At 43.4% G+C, this 21,385-nt stretch overlaps 8 protein-coding genes across 8 annotated transcripts; 4 read left to right on the top strand and 4 right to left on the bottom strand.

The window, feature by feature from the left end:
- Positions 1-3: 3 nt before the first annotated feature.
- On the top strand, positions 4-2,555 carry BDB00DRAFT_843173 (WD40-repeat-containing domain protein). Its single transcript, XM_053124936.1, has 8 exons — positions 4-92; positions 184-463; positions 601-1,124; positions 1,231-1,563; positions 1,661-1,688; positions 1,768-1,858; positions 1,961-2,047; positions 2,129-2,555. Exons 2-8 carry the CDS (start codon positions 226-228, stop codon positions 2,196-2,198), a joined length of 1,371 nt encoding a protein of 456 aa, XP_052975756.1. The 5' UTR covers positions 4-92; positions 184-225; the 3' UTR covers positions 2,199-2,555.
- Positions 2,556-6,402: 3,847 nt separating this feature from the next.
- BDB00DRAFT_614891 (uncharacterized protein) lies at positions 6,403-7,835 on the top strand. Its single transcript, XM_053118034.1, has 3 exons — positions 6,403-6,534; positions 6,715-7,503; positions 7,589-7,835. The coding sequence occupies exons 2-3, from the start codon at positions 6,793-6,795 to the stop codon at positions 7,688-7,690; spliced, it is 813 nt and encodes a 270-aa protein (XP_052975755.1). The 5' UTR covers positions 6,403-6,534; positions 6,715-6,792; the 3' UTR covers positions 7,691-7,835.
- Positions 7,836-8,274: 439 nt separating this feature from the next.
- Positions 8,275-9,834, bottom strand: BDB00DRAFT_770583 (phosphatidylinositol N-acetylglucosaminyltransferase subunit C; the record flags this gene model as incomplete). Its single annotated transcript, XM_053119894.1, has 6 exons — positions 8,275-8,356; positions 8,504-8,670; positions 8,842-8,989; positions 9,099-9,276; positions 9,369-9,584; positions 9,687-9,834. The coding sequence occupies 6 exons, from the start codon at positions 9,832-9,834 to the stop codon at positions 8,275-8,277; spliced, it is 939 nt and encodes a 312-aa protein (XP_052975754.1).
- A 706-nt stretch (positions 9,835-10,540) lies between these two features.
- Positions 10,541-10,831, bottom strand: BDB00DRAFT_843163 (uncharacterized protein). Its single transcript, XM_053124935.1, has one exon. The coding sequence runs from the start codon at positions 10,720-10,722 to the stop codon at positions 10,561-10,563; it is 162 nt and encodes a 53-aa protein (XP_052975753.1). The 5' UTR covers positions 10,723-10,831; the 3' UTR covers positions 10,541-10,560.
- Positions 10,832-11,007: 176 nt separating this feature from the next.
- On the top strand, positions 11,008-12,829 carry BDB00DRAFT_843161 (fructose-bisphosphate aldolase). The gene is made up of 5 exons (XM_053124934.1): positions 11,008-11,211; positions 11,286-11,334; positions 11,604-11,754; positions 11,840-12,561; positions 12,659-12,829. The coding sequence occupies exons 1-5, from the start codon at positions 11,142-11,144 to the stop codon at positions 12,741-12,743; spliced, it is 1,077 nt and encodes a 358-aa protein (XP_052975752.1). The 5' UTR covers positions 11,008-11,141; the 3' UTR covers positions 12,744-12,829.
- Positions 12,830-15,034: 2,205 nt separating this feature from the next.
- On the top strand, positions 15,035-18,834 carry BDB00DRAFT_843153 (uncharacterized protein). The gene is made up of 8 exons (XM_053124933.1): positions 15,035-15,243; positions 15,350-15,520; positions 15,591-15,697; positions 15,796-16,813; positions 16,886-16,965; positions 17,067-17,148; positions 17,216-17,264; positions 17,345-18,834. The coding sequence occupies exons 2-8, from the start codon at positions 15,410-15,412 to the stop codon at positions 18,667-18,669; spliced, it is 2,772 nt and encodes a 923-aa protein (XP_052975751.1). The 5' UTR covers positions 15,035-15,243; positions 15,350-15,409; the 3' UTR covers positions 18,670-18,834.
- BDB00DRAFT_843150 (uncharacterized protein) lies at positions 18,706-19,574 on the bottom strand. The gene is made up of 3 exons (XM_053124932.1): positions 19,246-19,574; positions 19,172-19,181; positions 18,706-19,090 (listed from the first exon to the last, which is right to left on the bottom strand). The coding sequence occupies exons 1-3, from the start codon at positions 19,517-19,519 to the stop codon at positions 18,775-18,777; spliced, it is 600 nt and encodes a 199-aa protein (XP_052975750.1). The 5' UTR covers positions 19,520-19,574; the 3' UTR covers positions 18,706-18,774.
- Positions 19,575-19,633: 59 nt separating this feature from the next.
- On the bottom strand, positions 19,634-20,957 carry BDB00DRAFT_876358 (membrane dipeptidase-domain-containing protein; the record flags this gene model as incomplete). The annotated part of the gene is made up of 2 exons (XM_053127475.1): positions 19,634-20,657; positions 20,740-20,957. 2 exons carry the CDS (start codon positions 20,955-20,957, stop codon positions 19,634-19,636), a joined length of 1,242 nt encoding a protein of 413 aa, XP_052975749.1.
- Positions 20,958-21,385: the final 428 nt, after the last annotated feature.

Here is a 21,385-nt window from a genome sequence, read left to right as displayed (position 1 = left end):
TATCTTCGTTCTTGTTGGAAACTACTACTACTACTACTACTACTTTTATTAGTCTATCACTACTACTACAACTACTGCCTTCTATCAACACCGTAAGCAAAGGCAAAAGGAAGAGCAGTATTGTGTGGTGTGTGTGTGTGTGTGTGTGTTGCGTTCTGACGCTTGTCTCTTTTTTTTATGCAGATAAAATAGACTCACTCCAACAACTTGCACACACATAGCACAATGTCATTTTACCATCAAAGTTCCGACCTCTACCACCACCACACTTCCATTAGCAAAAAGCCGCATTCCTGCGAGATCGAGATGGCAGAAGCATCGTCGTTGTCAAGTTCACCCTGTCCGGCTTCTATGGCGTTGGACAGCCCGCTTTCGACAGCGACATATACACCACAAAACTACGTTTTTTCTCCACAACTGATGGTTGCACCACCAGTAAAATTTGGGTATGGTAAAAAAGTTGGTAAGTAACTAATCTTCTGCCCGGACAAAGAAAGTGAAATAATATTCAATTAAAAAAAAAAAAAAGAGGAAGGGGGCTCCTGTTGACGAAAGTGTAATGTCTCAACTCGACTCACTTGTTGTTTTCTCAAATTACAGATTTCTTGGCTCGCTTGCCATACGAGCTTTCGCATCGAATTCTGTCACTCTTGGATTTCAAATCATTGATAGCCGTATCTGGTGTATCCCAGCGATGGCGCTCTCTCTATTTTGACAATGATATCTGGCGACGAATGATGAGCGAGCGAGGCTGGGGCGTGCAGCTGCCCCAAGGGATACAATCCTGGGACGATCAGCGGATCAATTGGCACTACTTATACAAGCAAAAGTATCAGCTCTTAAAACGATGGACAATGGGCCAAGTCACATCACACTTTATCATGGGTCATCAACAAGGCGTCTATTGTCTCCAATTCGACGACGACAAACTCATTACTGGAAGCCGGGATCGGACGATCAAGCTCTGGGACCTGAAAACCTACCAATGTTTTGATACGCTTCAGGGCCATAAGGGCAGTGTCCTTTGCTTAAAGTACAACAAAGATTTGATGGTTTCTGGATCATCCGATTCAAGCTTAATCGTATGGGATATGCAAACAAAACAAATGGTTCGACAACTCAATGTAAGCACTACTATTACTACTACAGTTGTTGTATGCGCGCAAAAAAGTAGGGGGGTTGGAGAAGGCGAAGTAATAAACTCACGTCTCATTCTTGACAATGTGTCAGGGACACGAAGGTGGCGTACTGGATATTTGCTTTGATGACCGCTATATCGTAAGTGGCTCTAAAGACACTACTATCCGGGTATGGGATATTCGCAGCGGTGAGCTTGTCCGAGTGATCCATGGACACCGTGGCCCTGTGAACAGCGTCTGTTTGTACGGCGATCAGATCATTTCTGCGTCGGGAGATGCAACCATTCGTATGTGGAACATCACGACTGGCACGTGCATTCGCCAGTTTGTTGGTCATATGCATGGGGTGGCCTGTGTTCGTTATGACGGCAAAACTATTGTAAGTGGGTCGAATGACCGCACTATTAAAGTCTGGGATGCAGAGGTATGTTGTAGTTATTACTATGCTTGCATGTGTGTTGTGGTATGTGTAGCTGACGTCATCATTCTAATAACTCATGATTATTATTATTCAATAATAGACTGGAAAGAATACAATGACACTGATGGGTAAATATCAATTTTCATCAAATCCTTATTTAAAAAAGACTTTTGAGCTAATTCTACCATTCTGTTTTAAATTAAATAGGTCATACCGATCTCATACGAACACTCCAATTCGCTAACAACAAGATTGTGAGCGCCGGTTATGACCATAGCATCCGTGTATGGGATATGAGGTAAATATCAAACGTCATATTACTATGCGCATTGACGGGCATGATGCGATCGTACGGACCCAAATTGCTAACAAAACGGCGGTCAAAAACGTTATATTATAGCACTGGTAAATGTCTGTTGGAATTTCAAAGTACTCAATCCACTAGCCGTATCTTCAACGTTCAATTCGACAAGAATCGTATCATTAGGTAAATAGACAACCCTTTCTTCGATTTTCGAATGGTTTTCTTTTTCATATATTCATTAATGAGCTGTAATTATATTATTAGCACCCGACAAGACTGCAAGATTCTAGTAATGGACTTTGCAGATGGTCTTGACACTCGATACCTCCAATGATTTTTTTGTACATACTATATTTCCCCATCAAGCAAGCAACATCCAAGAAATACCTCCCATGCCATCTTTATTAGTAGCACCGATATTCTCATTTTACCACATAGTATACAACAGAAACAAGAAGAAATAACGTGCCCATCTCTAGCATCTCCAAAATTTCGCAACTGCATTGACCACCCCAAATATCTTGTTGTCGGCTATATTTTCTTAATAACAGCTCCTTCCCAGCTTTCAACAGAACACCAAGAAATACTTTTCCTCTGTACTTTAGTCTAAACTCGCATTGTACATATCATCTCTCTCCTTCTGCCCCAACATTATCTTAATTATTAAACAAAAAAAAAGCAATCGTTTATATACCATCGTCCAAGCTAAAGAATGTTAACGATACTGAAGTAGTAACAGAGTAGGTGAGCAACAATGCTTTGCCAGTCTAGATCTGTTGATGTGCTTTTGTGTCGCTTTGCTACAGCAAGGGATAATTCTTTATATATCAATCAACTCCTCTTTTTGCTTCTTCCGTGTCGCTCATTGACACGTGCAAGTGCATTTCTCTTAGAAACTGTCAAAAATACTCTAAGTCCAAGGACCAGCACTTACAAAAATAATATGTGCGTTCTACTGTCAATATGCTTCAAGCGCTCGAGAATTAGTCTCGACACAACCATGCCGCCAGACTAGTAGCATGATACCTCTAAATTGTTTTGGCATTTTGCTAATGGCTCTAAATATGAGATCTTGGTTGGCAAGGGCACACAAAAAACGTATATATTTGTAAAGGACTTGAAGTTGTTACATTCGAGCTTGATTATTTATGAGCAAATTGTATATGGTCGATGTACCTGGCAAGGTACTGTCAACGCGAAATGATGCGAAGTTATCACGCATAATTTCGTCGAGCTGCTACTCGTACGAAATGTCTTGTTGGGACTACAGCTCTTCCTCTACACATCAAGCGAAAAGTTTAGATGTTTTTCTTTCGGTGTCAACTTCAGTTAAGTGGCAATCCATCATTATATGTTTGTACATTACTTAGAAGCGTCAGTGTATGCTACCATTTTAGACCAACGGATTCGGATACTCAGTTGAAACTTGGCATAGTTTTGCCTATAAAACTGAAGTAAGTATATCGATGATGTGAAGCGCTACATTTTCCTTACTGTATGTATGATTTGCCAACGCATACAAGCAAAGGTTTTAAACGTTTTGAAGGTGAAAATTATTGCTACAATAATATAGGGGAACACTTAGCAGAAGACTGGTGGATCAAACATCGGACAGAAAGACGCTTGGAGAGCATAAATAAGTCTGCCTAATTATATGAGTATTCAATTATTAGCATTTCTTCAGCAGCTTTGGTGACTTTCTTAGACAATGGCGGCTTTCATTACATTAAGAAGTGCGGCTATTGGCACAAAAGGAATAGCAGTATACCACTTGTCAGTAGCAAAGAAACTCTTTTAGAAGTAATCACCTTACGCAACTTATACAGCCCTATGTTATGGATCTACAAGTTGGGTGGCTGTGTGCACTTTTATATGCAAGTATATAACAAAAGATGCTGTCTAACTGTCTTGTTAGCTGTGTAGTAATAAGTGCTGTAACCAGCAGCTCTCTTTGTAAATCAAACACACAAAAATTTATACATCCAGAATCATGGGATTTACAAATCGCATATTATTAGAACATTTAGAAGCGATATTCACAGCTTCTCAGTAAGACCGCCATGAAAGTAAAAGATGGTAGCCTCACCTATTCGATACCTATCTATGCATCAAGAGATCTATTGATGACTTCAAAAACTTCACATTGCTTTGATAACGCAATATGCTGCCTTTTTTACAGATAGATGTATACAACTTTAACTTCACAGTACACGGTATGTTTAATACCTAAGTAATTTTCCCTTCTGACAAGTGTATAGTACTAATATGTATAGGCTATTCTAATAATTCTTTGGACTACTTTCCAGCCTTAAAAAAGTTGACTCAAGACCGAAGGTGCGTAGGTGCAGAAGGCTTGTAATAATAACAATAATATTAATAATGATAATACGAATTGAAGCGAAGAAAAAGGGGACTGCAACGCTACCAAACCAAAATTAGCAGGCTGTACGAGCTGATCATGAACATTCAAGGATTAGAGACCTTTACACAAGAACACAATTTTTGATGAACTTTAAAAATCTTTTTTTCTTTTTTTGCACACAAACACTCAGAAAAGAAAATGAGAAAAAAAAGCAGCAGTACTTCGAATACGTAACAGTTGGCCAGAAAATGTAATAAAACTTGAAAGGGGTGAGTTTAGCATTATTTGAAAGCGGGGTGAAGAAAGTAAAATGCAACAGAAGATCAATCGGTGGCAAAAAGGGTCCCTTTAATTAAAGTTACGAGATCGATGGTCCCCCTGCACACACTCTCTGTTAAGATATAGGAAAACAACACTGATAAACCATATGAGAGAGTAAAAAAGAGAACCAGGAGAGCGCAATAAAAGAGAGCGAAGGAAGAAATCACGGGCTAGACCGTTTGTTCTGCTTCTACACGCTGTTCTGTTTTCTTGCAAAGGAAAAACACGCGGTTCAGCGTAAGCAAGTGGGAGTCGCATGTTGCAAGTGCAGCAGATAGAAACAAGAGAGAGAGAGAGAGAGCGACGCTTGTGTTCGCTTGTGTACATGTCCGTGCTCATCACTTGTGCTACCCAACTTTTTGGGTGATGGTGCACAACCAGCAAAAAGAGTTTCTTATACTTTTTTCCATGTCGATTCTTTTACTAAACGCACCCCATTAAACCCCCCACCCAAGCCCACTTTTGCTTTTTGGCATTTTGGCGATTGCTAAGTCAATGTCGCAGCTATTGAGCACTTACTGGCGGTCTAGTTGGGTGGTAGCAAAGAGAACGACGAACTCTGGTGCTGGTTTCTGGCTGATACTGTTGCTTACTAAATATAGTGTTGGTGATACCTTATACTTTTTGTCGTACTAGTAGCAGCAGTGGTGGAGTATGCACAGCGTTAGTCGCGGCAGGTGTGTAGTATGCGTGCATGCTCTCCCCCAAAATATCTTTGCACTCACACTCCCTCACTTCGGTCGGTGGCGATAGAAGGTAAAATCCATGCGGTGATCATGCAATTGGATTTATGTTCTGTGTCGCCTTTCAGGGTCCATTGTCATCAGAAGGGCGCGAACGTTATTCTTTTGGGCGGACGAACGGACGAATGGATGGATGATGCTGTTACTACTGCAGCATGGTAGTGCATGCGCTCCCACCTTTCCCCTTTGATTCTTTCCACTGTGTTTGCTATGCGTCGCTCTTCCCGGTTCTGTCCCCCACACGCTTCCTTTACTTGGTCCAACCATGCGTGATATTTGACTAAACACGAATCAATCCCGAAACTTTATGAAAGACCACGGGGTGGTTTTTTTTATAGAAGATGGCACGAACGTCGTTGTTGTCGCTCTATCCGTTCTCTCCTCCCCCATCTTCCGTATTACTCTTACTATAGATTAACACGAAACCACGCATCACGCCTGCTCTCCTCTCCCCCCCCCCGGGAACTAATACTTGTTTGACAGCAGCAGAACCTAAAGGTATACATCATACAACAAACACACTTCTCTCCTCCCATTCTACACACATCGTTTCGCTCCCTCTCCTGGCCCGCGCACGCATCATCATCGGTTATTAGGTATCTCCGCGTGACCTACGCGCTATATCCGTTGATCAACTCGAGCGGAGGTTGTTCTCTTATATATAACGATCTACAAGGCTTCATATTTTGTAATCCCATTTCTCTTTTTCTTCTTTTTCTTTTTTTCTTGCTCATTTTTTTTACCTGACAGTACACCACATACACATTTGATGATGGCTACCTTTACAACTGCTGATACTACACATTTCCCCAATACCTCCACCAGTAGTAAGGTCTATTACTACCCGTTTACCAATATACCCGTACTGGTAGAAGACTTGCCCCAACAACAACAACACCATCAGCAGCAGCAGCAGCAGCAGCAACAACAACAACAACAGTTGGAGCAATGGAACACTACAGTAACACCTGATCCTTTGAATATATATACCGCGCAACAGCAACAAGCATTGGGCTCGATATGCACGCGCACGGTGCAGCCTATTTTTGGATACGACGGTCTTGCAGCGGCAGCAACGCAGCAGCAGCAGCAGCAAGCAGCAGATATAGTAGACGCCACAGCTACTACTACTACAGCAGCAATACCAATAGTTAGCAGTAACTATGTCTACTTAGCAAGCAACATGACCACAGCTCCATTAACGGCAATACAGCAACAGCAACAGCAGCCTTTTTTAAAGCAAGGCAAGTGCAGTGTGAAATTTTTTTCATATGCATTCACTTAGCATACACAAATAAAGAGATAAAAAAGTAAGGGCAGCAGCGGGTAAACTAATACGTACCACTTATGATATTACAACATTAGACTTGATGCAAGATATTGAGCCATGGTTTACTGGTGCTAATGTTACTGCTACGCAACAGCAACACGACAGCGCACCAGCATCGGCACATAGCGCACCAACGACCACGTTTGATGATACCCTTCAAGACTGTATCGACATGCTTTCTTCTGGCTGCAGCCGTGTTACCGCGCGTCCCGAAGATATGTACCCTGATGCTTCGCCAAACAACAACAAGAGTCTCGTGGTTGCGCCCAGTCTCAGTGAGCCACTTATGCCCTTCCTGGGAATGCGCGCTAGTGGCCCTACTCTAAGTTCTGGTTCTAATACTGGTATCAGCAGCAGCAGTAGCAGTAGTAGAAGCAGTAACTCGTCGTCCTCAACATTGCGCTTCAACGACAGTAATAGCATCAGACCAACTGAACGTAAACGCATCAAATCCATGAGCGCCGTATTTGAACAACAACAGTTACAGCAACAACAGCTGTGGAACATTGATACTTTTGCCCCAGCAGTCGACTGGCAGTTGGTGGAAGAAGACCCCGAAGCGTTACCGCGGTTACAAAAGCCTAGGTACAAACAAGACGAGTACAACCCGAAATGGGTCCGTTTCTCTGGCCATCTCAAGGAAGGATATTGTGATACCTGTGGCCGATGGCTGCAGCTCAAGAACAGCGCTTATTGGTACCACAAGCAGTTTTACCATGGTATCTCGTCTGTTTCTGGAAAGCGCTTTTACGAGCCATTGGAGCAACGACTAAGCAACGAAGGTGTGATTGAAGGTCTTTGTCATCAATGTGGATATTTTGTACCCATTTGCAATGGCAAGCGACAAAAGAACAGCCTGCTATGGTACAAGCATGCACACAAGGTAAAGATACATACTCTATGCATGGAGATTTAAGGCCCTTTCTCTTTTTGTGTAAATGTATAATGAGCTAAAAGATAGAGTTTAGTGTCATGTTTATAATAAGCCGGAAAAATTCACCCCTGCGACGACAATGACGACGCCGACGACAACAACAGCTGCCTCTTCCAACCGTTCTTTTCCATTGTGATCAAATAACTTTGTATCATGTATTACGAGCCTTCTTCTACTTCCAGTATCCACGCGCACCTACCCACCTATTTTTTGTTAAACATCTACACCAACCCAATTATGTCTCTTTTTTGCTTTTTTGTATTGTGATTTCTTTATGATCTCTGTCTATCCACCTTTCAATTCTTCCTCTACACTATTTCAATTGCATTGTGCATATTATTATACCCGCGCAAAAAGAATAACTCACAAAAAGCCTGTATCATCCGTTGTCCTTCTTCACAGTATGTTTTCCCAAAACCCAATCCACAACCCCAGAAGCCCATAAAATAGGGAGAAAAGAGGTGCTATAAACGCTACACCATTCTCAATATGTCTTTTTCTTCTTCTTCCTCTCTACATTACTCCTCTCTCTCTCGCTCTTCACTCAAGATACCATCGAGCCAAACTTTATTCATCCATCCATTTCTGACATTTTTGTTGCACCTTTTTTTTTAACTAGCGTGTTTTATTGTTCATTACTATTATTACCAGTATTAACTACTATTAACTATCATTATTAAAGAAAACGAGAAAAAGACACATATTGACTACGCTTGCAGCTTATGCAGGTCGTTTTTTAAAGAAATTCCTTTTGGACTTTTGAAGGCGAGGTCTTGCTTCATCCCATGGACCGTGGATCTCACTAAATATATAATAAAGTTTTTGTAAGTTTAAAAACCTATTTTCGTCGGTTTCAAATGCTAAAAAGACAAGAAAAAGCACGGGCCTCTCTCTCTCTCTCTTCCCTAGCCCCCAATCCGTCACCGATCAAGCGACCGACTGAACTTACTTTTTGTACTTTTGTATAAATATAAGCCAGTAAGGACAAATAAACGTGATGAAACAGAAGCCTAGCATGTAAAGGAATACAATCGCTCTTGATATTCGAAGAAACATGGCAACTGATACGAGCAGCATTAAGATGGTAAGAGTTACTTGTACTTTAGGACTTAATTCCTACATTAACAACATTCATAAATGTATTCGTGCGGTTAGTAAGAAGAAAGTCATTTCCCCCTCCTTTTGCTCATCATTCTCCTCCGATCAATCCACCCAAACATCTGGCTCCAATGCCATTATAGGGTTTCGAATCGTTTTATCCGCGGACCCCGCAATTTTTCCTTGTACCTGTAGGTAACGTCGAAGGATAGGAAATAAAGCAAACCACTCAACAGCAAAGGATAAAAGTCCAAATACATCCAAATTGGTATCAAAACGAGATGCAAGCAGAGTAGAGCCAAAAATTGCTGCATTCGTCGATAATGAGCCTGGTATCCTAAAAGAAGATATAGCATTTAAGAACATTTTCCAAAAGCTTGACTGCTGCCACCACTGCTCTATCTTTTGTTTGAGTATTTCTCTTTTTTGTGTCGCAACCCACTTACTTTACGCGTGCTCTGCTTTGAGAGACATAGTCATGGAAAAGAACATTGGCAAGAAAACAGCATACAGTCAATGCCCAGATTGTGTCGTCACTTGTTTGACTCGTCAATGTTTTAAGAATCGGTGATAGTCCCAAGAGCGTTGAAAAGAAGAATATGGCGCTCTTAACAACGCGTTTTCCTTTTAGTATGATGCGTAGTTAGTATAACACTCTAATAAAACGTGTGTAAAACAAATAAACACTATTTTTGAGGTAACGAAAGGGTTCTTACGTTCAATAGCATGGTGTCGACGCGTCATGACCAGATCGCAAAACACATAACCAACACCAGTCAATAACGAACCCGTCCAGATTAAATGGGTAACTGCCAACGTGCCCACTTGCAGATAGATGAATATGGCAACAAAAATCACCACACTGCTAATGTGTTGTGTAATAACGCCTGACTCATACACCATTTTCCAATAATCGTACGTATGAACATTAACTATAATGACAACAGCAAATTCAGCTTTCTTTCATCATTCGCGATTTCTCTCCTTCTCCACTTTCTGGTTTGCATAAAATAAAAATACGTGGTCATCTATACCGTTCTTCTGCAGCTCGTCGAGAAAGGTACTGTCGACATAGTTGTCTGGATAGTTTTGTTTTACCCATAGAAGTTTTCGCCATGGTGGACTGTTGATGTTATACTGGTAGTCTGGGCTCTGAAATTGATGAGCCACTGGGCCATCCATTTATACATTGGAAGTAGGAGAGTAAAAAAGAGAAAGGGAGCCTCGTTCGTGTCTGGCTATTACTGTATGTGCTCTACGCACTTTGTATGACAACCAGTATGAGTTTGAAAATGACCACTTGTCGTTCCTGTTCGGCAGTGTCACTGAATTTGACCTTTGGCAATCCAGAAAGAGATACGTTGCATGGAGTATAAATAATATCAATAGATTGGCCTGCAGATTTCCAAGATTTTCGGTGTAATGATTTATCACGAAAAAAAATATGCCTCGCCGAAGATTGATGAATCAATTGTTTGCTAAAGAATATTCGCTAGAGAACCTTCGATTGTTTGTTCCGAAGCATATTAACGAGTACACAACTGTCTTTTGTAGCCCATCTAGACAATGTTTCCGGAAGCACAGCATGCGTTGTGGGTAGTGGTTGATTGTTTTATCCTCAACTCTTCACGGTTTGTTTAAAAAATTGCGTGATTTAAATTTTCACCTCTGCCCGCACTTCCCAGCCAAAAACCGGCGAGGGATCTTATACCTTGTCCAAAAATGGGAATTCAGGATCCACTCTTCTTCATGTCACCAGCAAATCCTACTCTAAAGCCTTCACGATGGACCCAGTCCAAAGTTTCGCATCTTAAAGGATAGTTAAATCTGTATCTATAATGGAGATGTTGAATCTAAATAATAAACTTGTTATCATATTATCAGCATAATTCAAGTGTTATTGCCTAGCTATAAAAAAATTAGGACATAGTAACCATAGAGAGACAAAAAGATGATCTCCATGACAACAACAACAACAACAACAACAAACGTGGCAACGGAAAAACGCAGGAAGAAGGCCAAAGTGACACAATATCCAGAAATAAGCTCCAGGTGTTCCGGATATCGCATATCAACGTATCACCGAGAGATCAGTAGAAAATAAAAACCAGCAGACAACAGTGTTGATAAAGTATAGTGATATGGGTACGATGGGACCAATCCTTATACTCAGAGAGAGAGAGAGAGGGTTTATCGCTCAACCATCAGTGCCGTGCCTACCCCCATCTATTTGATCTTTAGAAATCGGAGTGGGCCTTTCGGCATCTCAAGTGACAGTGGGGGAATGATGCAATATCATTGAATTTCACAACGCGACAGTCAGTCCTGGTTGTTGTTGTTGCTGCTGTTGTTGTTTGTTTGGGTACCATGCACCACCGCCACATTATCTAATATAAAAGGACCGGCCACCATGGGATCCTTTCTTTTTTCCTTTCTTCTTTTTTTTCCCTTTACTTTCTCTTCCACGTACTTTTTTCTTCTATAAAATCATGGGTCTCCTCGACGTTGTTCCTGCTGGTGTCGTTACTGGCGATAACCTTCGCAAGCTTTTTGAATACGGTACGGGTTGCAATACACCTCAACTTCTGTATCTGTAAGATGTGCTCGAAACTAATCCACCTGCATATACCTAGCCCGCGAGCACAAGTTCGCTATTCCCGCCATCAACTGCACTTCGACCAGGTAAGAAGCATGTTTTTGTGCATTAGCAGCACAAGGTTGTGATATATGCAAAGAAGGAACAAGCATGGAATGGAAAAAAGGGAAAACGCGGGAGATTAACGGGAAAAATACCGAACACTCCGTTGATTGTTTGATCGTTTTGGAAAAAAAACTCTTCTTGCCCGCCCCCTCTATCAAAATCCCCTTCACCAACACGGCATATGACATGCACACACATACACACGCGCGCGCGCCGGAATTTTGTCTGACTTTTATTTGTTTATCATTAGCACCATCAATGCTGCTCTTGAAGCCGCTCGTGACCTCAAGTCGCCCATCATCATCCAGTTCTCCAACGGTGGCTCTGCTTTCATTGCTGGCAAGGGCTTGAGCAACAAGAACCAGGAAGCTTCCATCATTGGTGCCGTTGCTGGTGCTCAGGTATGAAAATAATAGTTTATTTCAAGAATAAGCTCAACCTTTGTTGTTTTCTAACCCTGATCCCTAAAAAACATTGTATATTTAGTACGTCCGCACTGTTGCCAAGGCCTATGGCATTCCCGTCATCATCCACTCTGACCACTGTGCCAAGAAGCTCATTCCTTGGTTCGACGGCATGGTTGCCGCCGATGAAGAATACTTCAAGGCCAACGGCGAGCCTCTCTTCTCGTCGCACATGTTGGATCTTTCCGAAGAGCCCAAGGAGGAGAACATTGAAATCTGCTTGAAGTACTTGAAGCGCATGGCACCCATGGGCTGCTTGTTGGAGATGGAGATTGGTATCACTGGTGGTGAGGAAGACGGTGTCAACAACGAAGATGTCGATAACGCTTCCCTTTACACCCAACCCGAAGATATCTGGGACATCTACAAGGCCTTCAGCGAGGTCACTGACTTGTTCTCCATTGCCGCTGCTTTCGGTAACGTTCACGGTGTCTATGCCCCTGGCAACGTCAAACTTCACCCCGAATTGTTGGAGAAGCACCAGGCTTATGTCACTGAACAGCTCAAGAGCGAGAACCCCAAGCCCGTCTTCTTTGTCTTCCACGGTGGCTCTGGCTCGTCTGAGCAGGAAATTGCTACTGCTGTCAACAACGGCGTTGTCAAGATGAACGTTGACACTGATACCCAGTGGGCTTACTGGATCGGTCTCCGTGACTTCTACGAAGCCAAGAAGGATTACCTCCAGACCCAGGTCGGTAACCCCGAAGGCGCCAACAAGCCTAACAAGAAGGTCTACGATCCTAGGTAACATCTCTTTATACCTTCTTTTTCTTTCTGTGCTGGTCATTATGATCTATGTGAAAATTATGTATGCCTAACATTCTCAATTTGTTCTCAACAGAGTCTGGGTTCGTGAGTCCGAAAAGACCATGATTGCGCGTGTCCAACAGGCATGCAAGGACTTGGGCAACGTCAACATTTTGTAAATATTATAATATATATCTCGTGCAATGTACGCCGTCCTATCCTCATGTTGTAAATAAATGAAATACTATTCGTGATCGAGTCGAAACAGTTATTATTCGAGTGTAATGGGCAATGCACAGTGTTTTGAAAGGCTCAAGGCTGGGTTTGTGGGGTTTTTATTTTCATGTGTCTGTCTATGAGTTGCAAGATGGCACGCTTTTTGACGTCAACCATCAGCAGCATTACAAATGATTGATGAACCTTCACCGATTCAGACACCAGCTATATTAATTCACCACAATAATATATCGCTGCTGACAGAAAATAGCAAACACAAGATTACGTGCATCCTGCATTACTATATCGCACATATAAACGCTTACTACGAAAAGTGTGCAAGCGTGGATAACTACATGCACTAAAAGTATGCACGATTTGGTGCTAATGGACACGTTTTTTGTATACGCCCGCATGACTAGACTTTGGCAGCATGTTTTCATTAAGGTTTGCATAAATGAGCTGAACTTTTTGGCCGTGATGAAGTAATACACCCTTTTCGCTTAGATGACCACCACAACTTTTGGGTATGTACGAAAGTCGCAACAGCAGGGAGGTTCTCGTCAGATTAGGTGCGTATTGTTAAAATCCTTCCCGTTGATGATATGTATACAAACTTCTTTTTAAGCGGAACGAGAATAGCTAAATAGCTATATAATTGGGAGCGAGATTCAATCCTGCAATAACAAACATATTACTTTATTTATAGCCAAGGGTATCCCACTTTTGCAGCATGTTCATTGGGCTTAGCCGAAATAGCGAATCCGAGACGCCTATAGATCGTGAGAAACTATAATGCAACCTGCTTGCGCTGTTGCTACTTTCGTGTCACTTGGCTTCCTTGAATCAAGTTGATGTTATCAAACGTTTTGGTGGTCGTCGGCGGAACGAAACCAAGACGGCCAGAGAAAAAGAGTGTATGAAGTCGGTCACAACAACAGCTTTGTCCGCCGCAAAGGGGTTGGCACATGATATACAACTGTTTCATTACACATCTTGTTCTTTTGTTCTCAAATTGCGTGAGACTTTGGTCATAACAGTCTGTGTTATTATTGCCCCAAGTTTGCTACCGGTTTTAGCTATAGCAGTAACAGGACTCGTACAACGACTAGACTTTTGTCATTCACTAACGACTAGTATCTGAGCTGTAGAAATCACTCTCAACTGCTACTGTTGCTACATGTCATACTGCTGTCGCTATTATTGTATAGTACGCTAGGCGTATTGTAAAATAGCATCCGGGCTAATCTTTTAAATACAAATAACACACGATTTCCTTTACCGAGGGAGCCCCTTTACATATATGTAAAGAGTGTTTGCTTTTTGTCTCTCCGTCACATACTCGTTGTTGGTAATATGAAACGATGGAGCAGAAAAAAAGGGCACTTTGCCTGATCTGTTGATATATATTCAATCAATTCCAGTTTACGCTCGTCTCTAATCTCTTTTTTCGACCTCAACCGGGGCTAACACTCCTAGTCTATCAAGTGTCTGGATCACAACAAACATAGGCTTTTGTTTTAAAACCAGGAAACAGACAGGTCAACGATCCTAATTGACAGCAGCAGCGAGAGCTAGTTGTAGTAGAGTGGCTACGACGACTACTACTGTGTCCTCCTCACAGAAGGTTGTAGGAAATCCATGCATGGCTTGGAATCATCATAGTCAAGTTGTGCCGAATATCCGCAGAGAATGAAAGCCTATGTTTAGTGGCCATTAGTAATATGGATGCATAGTAGAGAGGATGAGTGAATCTCTTCACGTGTAATAATAGAAGAAGCATGTCTACTTTGGATCGCATAAACAACGTCATTGATCCGCACGTTGGGTTGAACTTTCCCTCCCTCGCTTTGGCTCTTTGTCTGTCTCTCCCTCTCGGAGAGCGATGCCGATCCAAATCAAAGGGACACGTGCGGATATCCTTTTAGGGGATCCATCAGGGTGCAACTTCTTTTGCCTTTTTTCTTGTTTCCCTCTTTCTCCCAAACCCCGTCTCCTCTCTTTACTCTCTCTCTCTCTCACTCTCTCTTTACTTGTTTGATCAGCTGCCTACTTGAGGGGGGTTGTGGTCTGGCCTTCTCTTCATAGATATTTGAACGGGCGCTTGGAGAAAGAAAGAAAGACAACAATAACATAAAGGAAAGCAACCGCCTTTGGCAACAACGACGACCACGACAACACTACACCACCATGGTCCTCCCTGAGTCATTTGCGCCTACACGATCGGCCACTGTTTTACAAAAGCAACAACAGCAACAACAACAACAACAACAACACCTGAAACCGCCACTACCCCGTGCAGGCTGCGAACGATCCCATTCGGATACCTCAGGGGTGCATGTCCATCCTAAAATCACATTACCTTCACGACGACTGTCATTACCCGATCTAACGGAATTGAGGCAAGAATGGGACCGTCGTGAAGTGTTGCAGGTCAACACGCTTCCTCCAGGAAAGCTGCAGGTAAAGCAGCAAAAGAAAGAACAGTAGTGTGTTTCAGATAAACCCTCTACTATGAAAATGAATGTGAAATTTAATTGGGCACATGGTGTTATTATTACTCTATCAGATCGATTTGCTCAATGTACGATCCGATGTCACTGTCAAACGCCCGTTCATACGACTTCGAATGGGTCCACAACGATATTTCTCAACACGCTCGAAGCAGACGAGCGGAAACTGGAACGAGGGGTTCCTATTCACCATCTCCTTCCATAACCAGCTTTTTGACACGATTGAGGTGAGATGTAGAAGCTACCAGCCAAAACAATCATGCAAAGCTCTGACACTTTTCTGTTCAAAACAACAAGCTGGACTTGTTTGATAAACGTAAAGGATGGCGCTCCAAGACTCGTCATATCGGAAAAGCCAAGCTACGAATATCATCACTCAACGGACGCCCAGAAGTCTTTCTCACGTAAGACGATCAGTTTAATCACACAATATGTGGACATACATGCTCATGCATCAATACATTGATCCAATTATCTGCCGCTCCCCCCCCCTTCTATGTAGTTTTCTACCCATGTACGAATACCATACCCGGCGCTATTTGCCGGCCCATATCCCACTGCCACACACGTTTTTGAAGACGCACATGCCTCGCTTCCGGACACAGGAGCAGACACCGTATCAGGAACAGCATCCTAGCCACCGCAAACATTCCATGACTCCACTTATTGGTTCTATCCAAGTCCGCGTCCGCTATGACTATCAAACGCCGCCCGACGCTTTCTCGCACGAAATGCTATCCCCCGTCTACAAAGATTCTTCTGATACCCACAGTTTCGTTAGCAGCTACATGGATCGGAGCACGCTCGCATCCTCTCATAGCGGCAAGAGCAAAGGCAGCGCTAACAGCCAGGTCACTCTCAGCAGCGTCACGACTACCAATACCACCGTCAGCAGGGGTAGCGGACACAACACCGATCATAGTAGTACTCGAGACGAAACCAGCGACGACAACAACGACGATGTTGATAATGACAATGGTGACAACACTACGAGTAGAGAACGCCGTCGACCTCGCAGCAACAGCGGCAACAACCATCGTCTAGACGAATTCCATGACGCAGTCGAGCCGAAACTTGTATACATTGACGATCTTGCGCAAGTACCTCCTTCACTGACGACACCCAAAGCAAATCCAACAGTAGCCAGCCAATCGATCGTGGATCGAGTCTTTGTCGAGCAGCTCCAGAACAAACTGGCCCGCAGAACAGAAAGCACGCGGCGGATGAAAACGGAACCTAGCAACAGCAGCAGCAGGACCCACATTAGTAACGACGACGGTGGGTTTGGGTTTTCGCGTTCGGACATGGAAAACAGGAGCCGCACTGTGCGAAGAAAGAACTCGGAATCGAGTATACAAAGCAACAATTTCGGTGATAAAAATTTCGCATTTCGCTGGATCAATGAGTCGTTTGAAGAAGTTGCCTTGGCACACCCGAGTCTGGACCGCATGATCGGCTTTGTTGTCAGTCCCCAGACTCGCATCCTTGTCCGTGCAGTAGTAAAGATCTTTACAGGCTTTGTATGTGTTTCAAATTACCATCCAGTTTTACATCCCGTCTATTTTCCTCACAAGAAGTACGTGTTATATTAGGGCCAGGGGTTCAGAATCACGGGATTGCAGCTGCTGTCATGTCTTTCATTCTTGCAAAACTTCTATGTCGACATTCCCCGGTTAGTATAGCTGTCTGGTTGTATTAGTGATGCTCCCACCAACATGATAAAAAGGAAAAAGTAACGCCAACCGAAAAAAAGGATATCATGTACTTGTACAGGTCACCACCCGCTGAAAAGATAACGGATCTTCGTTTCCTCGATAAGGCGAATTATTTCTTAGGACATGCGATCATTGCTTATGTAGGTGTTTCAAGTTAAAGAGGTAATTTGTCGGGGCCTGTTCTAATAAGTATAGCCAAATTAATAGGGCTGGCGCGGCTTGTCCTACCTTGGAGATTATGCAAAATATCTGAAAGGTTTGTGACACCTCATCAACAAAACAAACACGAGAGTGAGAGAAATCCGCTCCTTGTCTCACCTTCTCCCACTTCACCAGATGTCATGAAAACGCGTAACAACAAGGAGGCCATCGTCCGCTATCTCAAGATCCCAACTGAAGACCTGTTGGGCTACGAATACGGCCTGCGCAAGGGCGCTGTGTTCCAGCCCAGCTATTTTGTGTCCATTGACCGTGGCTATGAGGCCATTGTTCTCGGTATCCGGGGAACCTGGAGCTTGTACGACTGCATCACGGATCTGGTGTGCGAGTATCGCCCTTGGAAGGGGGGACTAGTACATGCAGGGATGCTTGCATCTGCACAGTGGTTTTTCACACGGATCATACCACAGATCTTCCATTATGTTCACGAACAGTGCAAATCCGTAACCCGGCCCATTTCATCCTTCATCATCACTGGCCATTCCCTGGGCGCAGGAACAGCCGCCTTGTTGACCATGATGGTATTGGATCACTTGCCTGAATTGCGTCGTCTGGCAGATAATCCAAATTTCCAAGTACATTGCTACAGCTATGCTCCTGTTGCGTCCGTTTCCATGAACCTCAGCGAGAAATACGCAGACCATATTGACAGCTTTGTATGCCACGACGATTTGGTCGCGCGACTTTCGTACGGTACAGCCAGCTGCGCCAAGGAGCTCATTATGGACGCTATGATTGCCGTCGATGGCATGGGCGGCAGTAGCAAGCTCAACTCAGATAAAGAGGCGCGTAAGGCTTGCTTTGATATCATTGAAGCACGACGACAAGAAATCTTCAACACGACCGAGCCACGTTACCCTTTACTCTATGTTCCTGGTCAAGTATATCAGTTTCGTCGACGACCACAAGACTCTTCTTCTTCTGCAACAAAGAACAGCAGCAATGACACAACAAAACCTCGATTCTCCTCCTCATCCTTTGATCACCAGCGACGACGCAAAAGCGAACATTTGTCTTCCAACGCTGCCTTTCCGACCAGTCATTCTGAGCCAGCTCTTCGAAAACGATCTGGCTCTACAACAACAACAACATCGTCATCATCCACATTATCATCATCTGAAACAACAACAACCGCATTTACCTTGCATAAGAGCTCACCAATGATATCCGAAGAGCTGCTGATATCCAAGACTTGTCTTGAGGATCACATGCTTGTCACGTACCTGAATGCGTTTCAGGCCGTGCGGCAAGATTGTATGCGCGAGCTCCGTCAAAAGAAAAACCGTTCATCCTCTACATCATCTACCGGCACCTCAACGACGACGACTACGACGACGACGACGCCACCATCCTCAGTCCCTAGCATACTTGTCGAAGATCCCGACGGCAAGGTCGAGCCAGCCACACCAACACCCTCTTGTGCTATTGCTGCCCAATCATAAAAAGACTTTACACACATACACATACACGACCAAAAATACCCATAGTACGACAATACTAATAGTAGTAATAGTAATAGCAGCAGCAGCAGCAGTAGCAGTAGTAGGCTAGTTATCTTTGTTATCTTTGTCATTTTTATCATCTTTTTCATTATTGTTATCGTTGTCCTTCTTTTTCTTGCTTCCATCCCCTCCATTCCAAAAGATATCAATCGTTTTCTTTGCGTGATCACGCAACATCTGCAACTGATCCTTGTCTGTGCCGATTTCATATACTCGTCGGAAAAATGAAGCCTGTGTTCCATCCTTCCATGAGTCAATGTAGCCTTTCGATGCCTCATAGGATACTTGAGCAACATGGCCTGCTTGTCTTTTCACACGATCCAACTGTTCACCGAGATCGACTTGATAATCTGACTCGGGCCTTTTTTTCGTTTTCCCAGATGTTGCTTAGTTTTTGTATTTGCGAATTTAAGGAAACAGTAATTATTACACAGAAACTTGCCTCGGTGAATCTATATCGAAACTTGCTTCTTAGCACTACGCTCGGTTGATTTTTTTTCAGACTATTAAACATACCAGCGCTTTTCACGGAAATGGCATAATTACGTAGAGGATTCCACTGCCTTGGCGTTGGTTCTGTTGCTCGTACCAGACAAACAATGTCGCATTTTAAAGGCTGCGGCGGTGGATCGGTATTGTTGGTATTGTTGTTGTCATCCGGTCGTTCATTGTGTGGCCTTTTGCATACTTTGATGCACATGTTTTCATTGCAGTTCATCCAATTGCGTATTACCAGTGGAACTTTAACTGTGTCGTACTTATTTTTATCGTCATTATCGTTTGCTGGCATTTTGGTTTGGGAAAGACAAGAAGAAAAAAAGCCCGTTATGGTAGATAGTGTAGGGGTCGCAAAAGAGAGAAAGGATGTGAAAATTTATTTTATCTTATTATTGGTTAAAACATGTTAGACCATCATCCAACTTTCATCGACGTGGTAGTCTTCTTCGAATGGAAGCTCGTCTTTCAATTCCTTGCTGACCTCTTCGACGCGTTTCCAGACACGCAACAAGTTATCGCTTGCCAGGGCCTTCAGTTCCTTCTTGGTCCAACCACGGCGGATGAGTTCTGCAAACAAGTCAGGATATTTGCTCACATCCTCAAGTCCTTCAGGAGTCACTTCAATGCCATTGTAGTCGGCACCCAAGCCAACGCGATGCTTGCCAGCGATACTTGCAATGTAATCAATATGGTCGGCGACATCCTGGAGCGTTGCTGGCGTGTTGGGGTAATCGCATTGTACGAAATAGTTGTAAAAGTTGATCATCACGACGCCATCTGTTTCATCGAGTCGTTCCAACACATTGTCAGGCACGTTACGTTCTTTGAACTGGCAAAGCGTATGACTCGACGAGTGAGAAAACAAGACAGGTGCTCTTGTGATATTCAGCACTGCATGCATGGTCGAGTGAGCTACGTGCGAGATATCCACCATGATACCTAATCGGTTCATTTCCCTGACAACATTTTTCCCAAACTCGGTCAGCCCAAGCTCCTTATTAAACGGTGGTGGATTGGGATCGCAGCAACTAATCGACCAGTTTGTGTTGCAGTTGTGGGTCAACGTCATGTATCGGATACCGAGATCATACAGGTTTCGTAGCACAGCAACAGAATCGTAAATATACTGGCCGCCTTCCAAGCCGAGAGCGCTTGCGACCTTCCCGTGACGTTTTGCCTTGAGATAGTCGTGTGTGTTTGTGACATACTCGAACGTGTCTGGGTATTTGGCAATGGCGCGCTTAATTATGTCGATCGAGCGCATGGCCCACAACAGCTGGTTCTCTTCTTTAACTTCACAAGGATAGTATATGGACCAGAACTCAAGGCCTACATGACCAGCGGCTAGTTTCGCAATGTCGGTGTGGCTTCCCTCCAAATGCTCCATGTCGAGATCATTGATCCTGCCCTTCTTCAAGAATGCCAACCACCTATCATATCACCCGCAAGTGGTTTTTGATCAATAGCCTCGAAATATAAATATATGACATTAATAGCAGTTAATCCACTTACAGTGGCCAGTCATTGTGCGTGTCAGTCAAAGGATGCTTCTTCAAGAGCTTGTTGGCTTGCTCTAGGTAAGATTTTCCATGATATTGTTCTTCTGCTTCTTGTGCTCCTGAAAAAAAGCCTTTCGTCAACGGGTTTTGAAAGTACCAAAAGGCTTCGGCGGCATGGGATGTGACAACCAACACGCTTGCAACGAGAAGCGAGAGGATCCACCGATACATCTTTTTTTAACGAGTGAACAGGAAGAAAGATATATTGTGTATCTGAAACCGAGATTCTCGGCGTTAATACTGGTGACTCATGACCATTGAGGAGACCTAGTTTACCCGGTTCCCGCGACGAATGAAAACGAATGCCAACTCTCTTTTTTTTTCATGGACAGCTTAATCGGGGGAAAGGAAAGTAATGAACTCAGGGAGTGGCGTCTCTCCACATGAAAAATGGACCGTGCGAGAACGGCTGAGGAGGATGTTATAAACGGGCATGTAGCAGAGATGCCCCTTGTTTGGAAGTAGTAAGAGAATGTTTAAAGATAGATGTTGACGACAACTTTACAGAGAGTTACTACCACGATCAACTTTTTTAAAAACGATAACTGTCGAGTGCGTGAACTCCTGTAGTATGTTTTAAGGATGAGGTCGTCTGTGAT

Source organism: Zychaea mexicana (assembly GCF_025766255.1).
Source record: "Zychaea mexicana strain RSA 1403 chromosome Unknown BDB00scaffold_87, whole genome shotgun sequence".
Classification (NCBI taxonomy): domain Eukaryota; kingdom Fungi; phylum Mucoromycota; class Mucoromycetes; order Mucorales; family Lichtheimiaceae; genus Zychaea; species Zychaea mexicana.
Note: the sequence above shows the minus strand (reverse complement) of the source record. Positions and strands in the feature narration are given on the sequence as shown.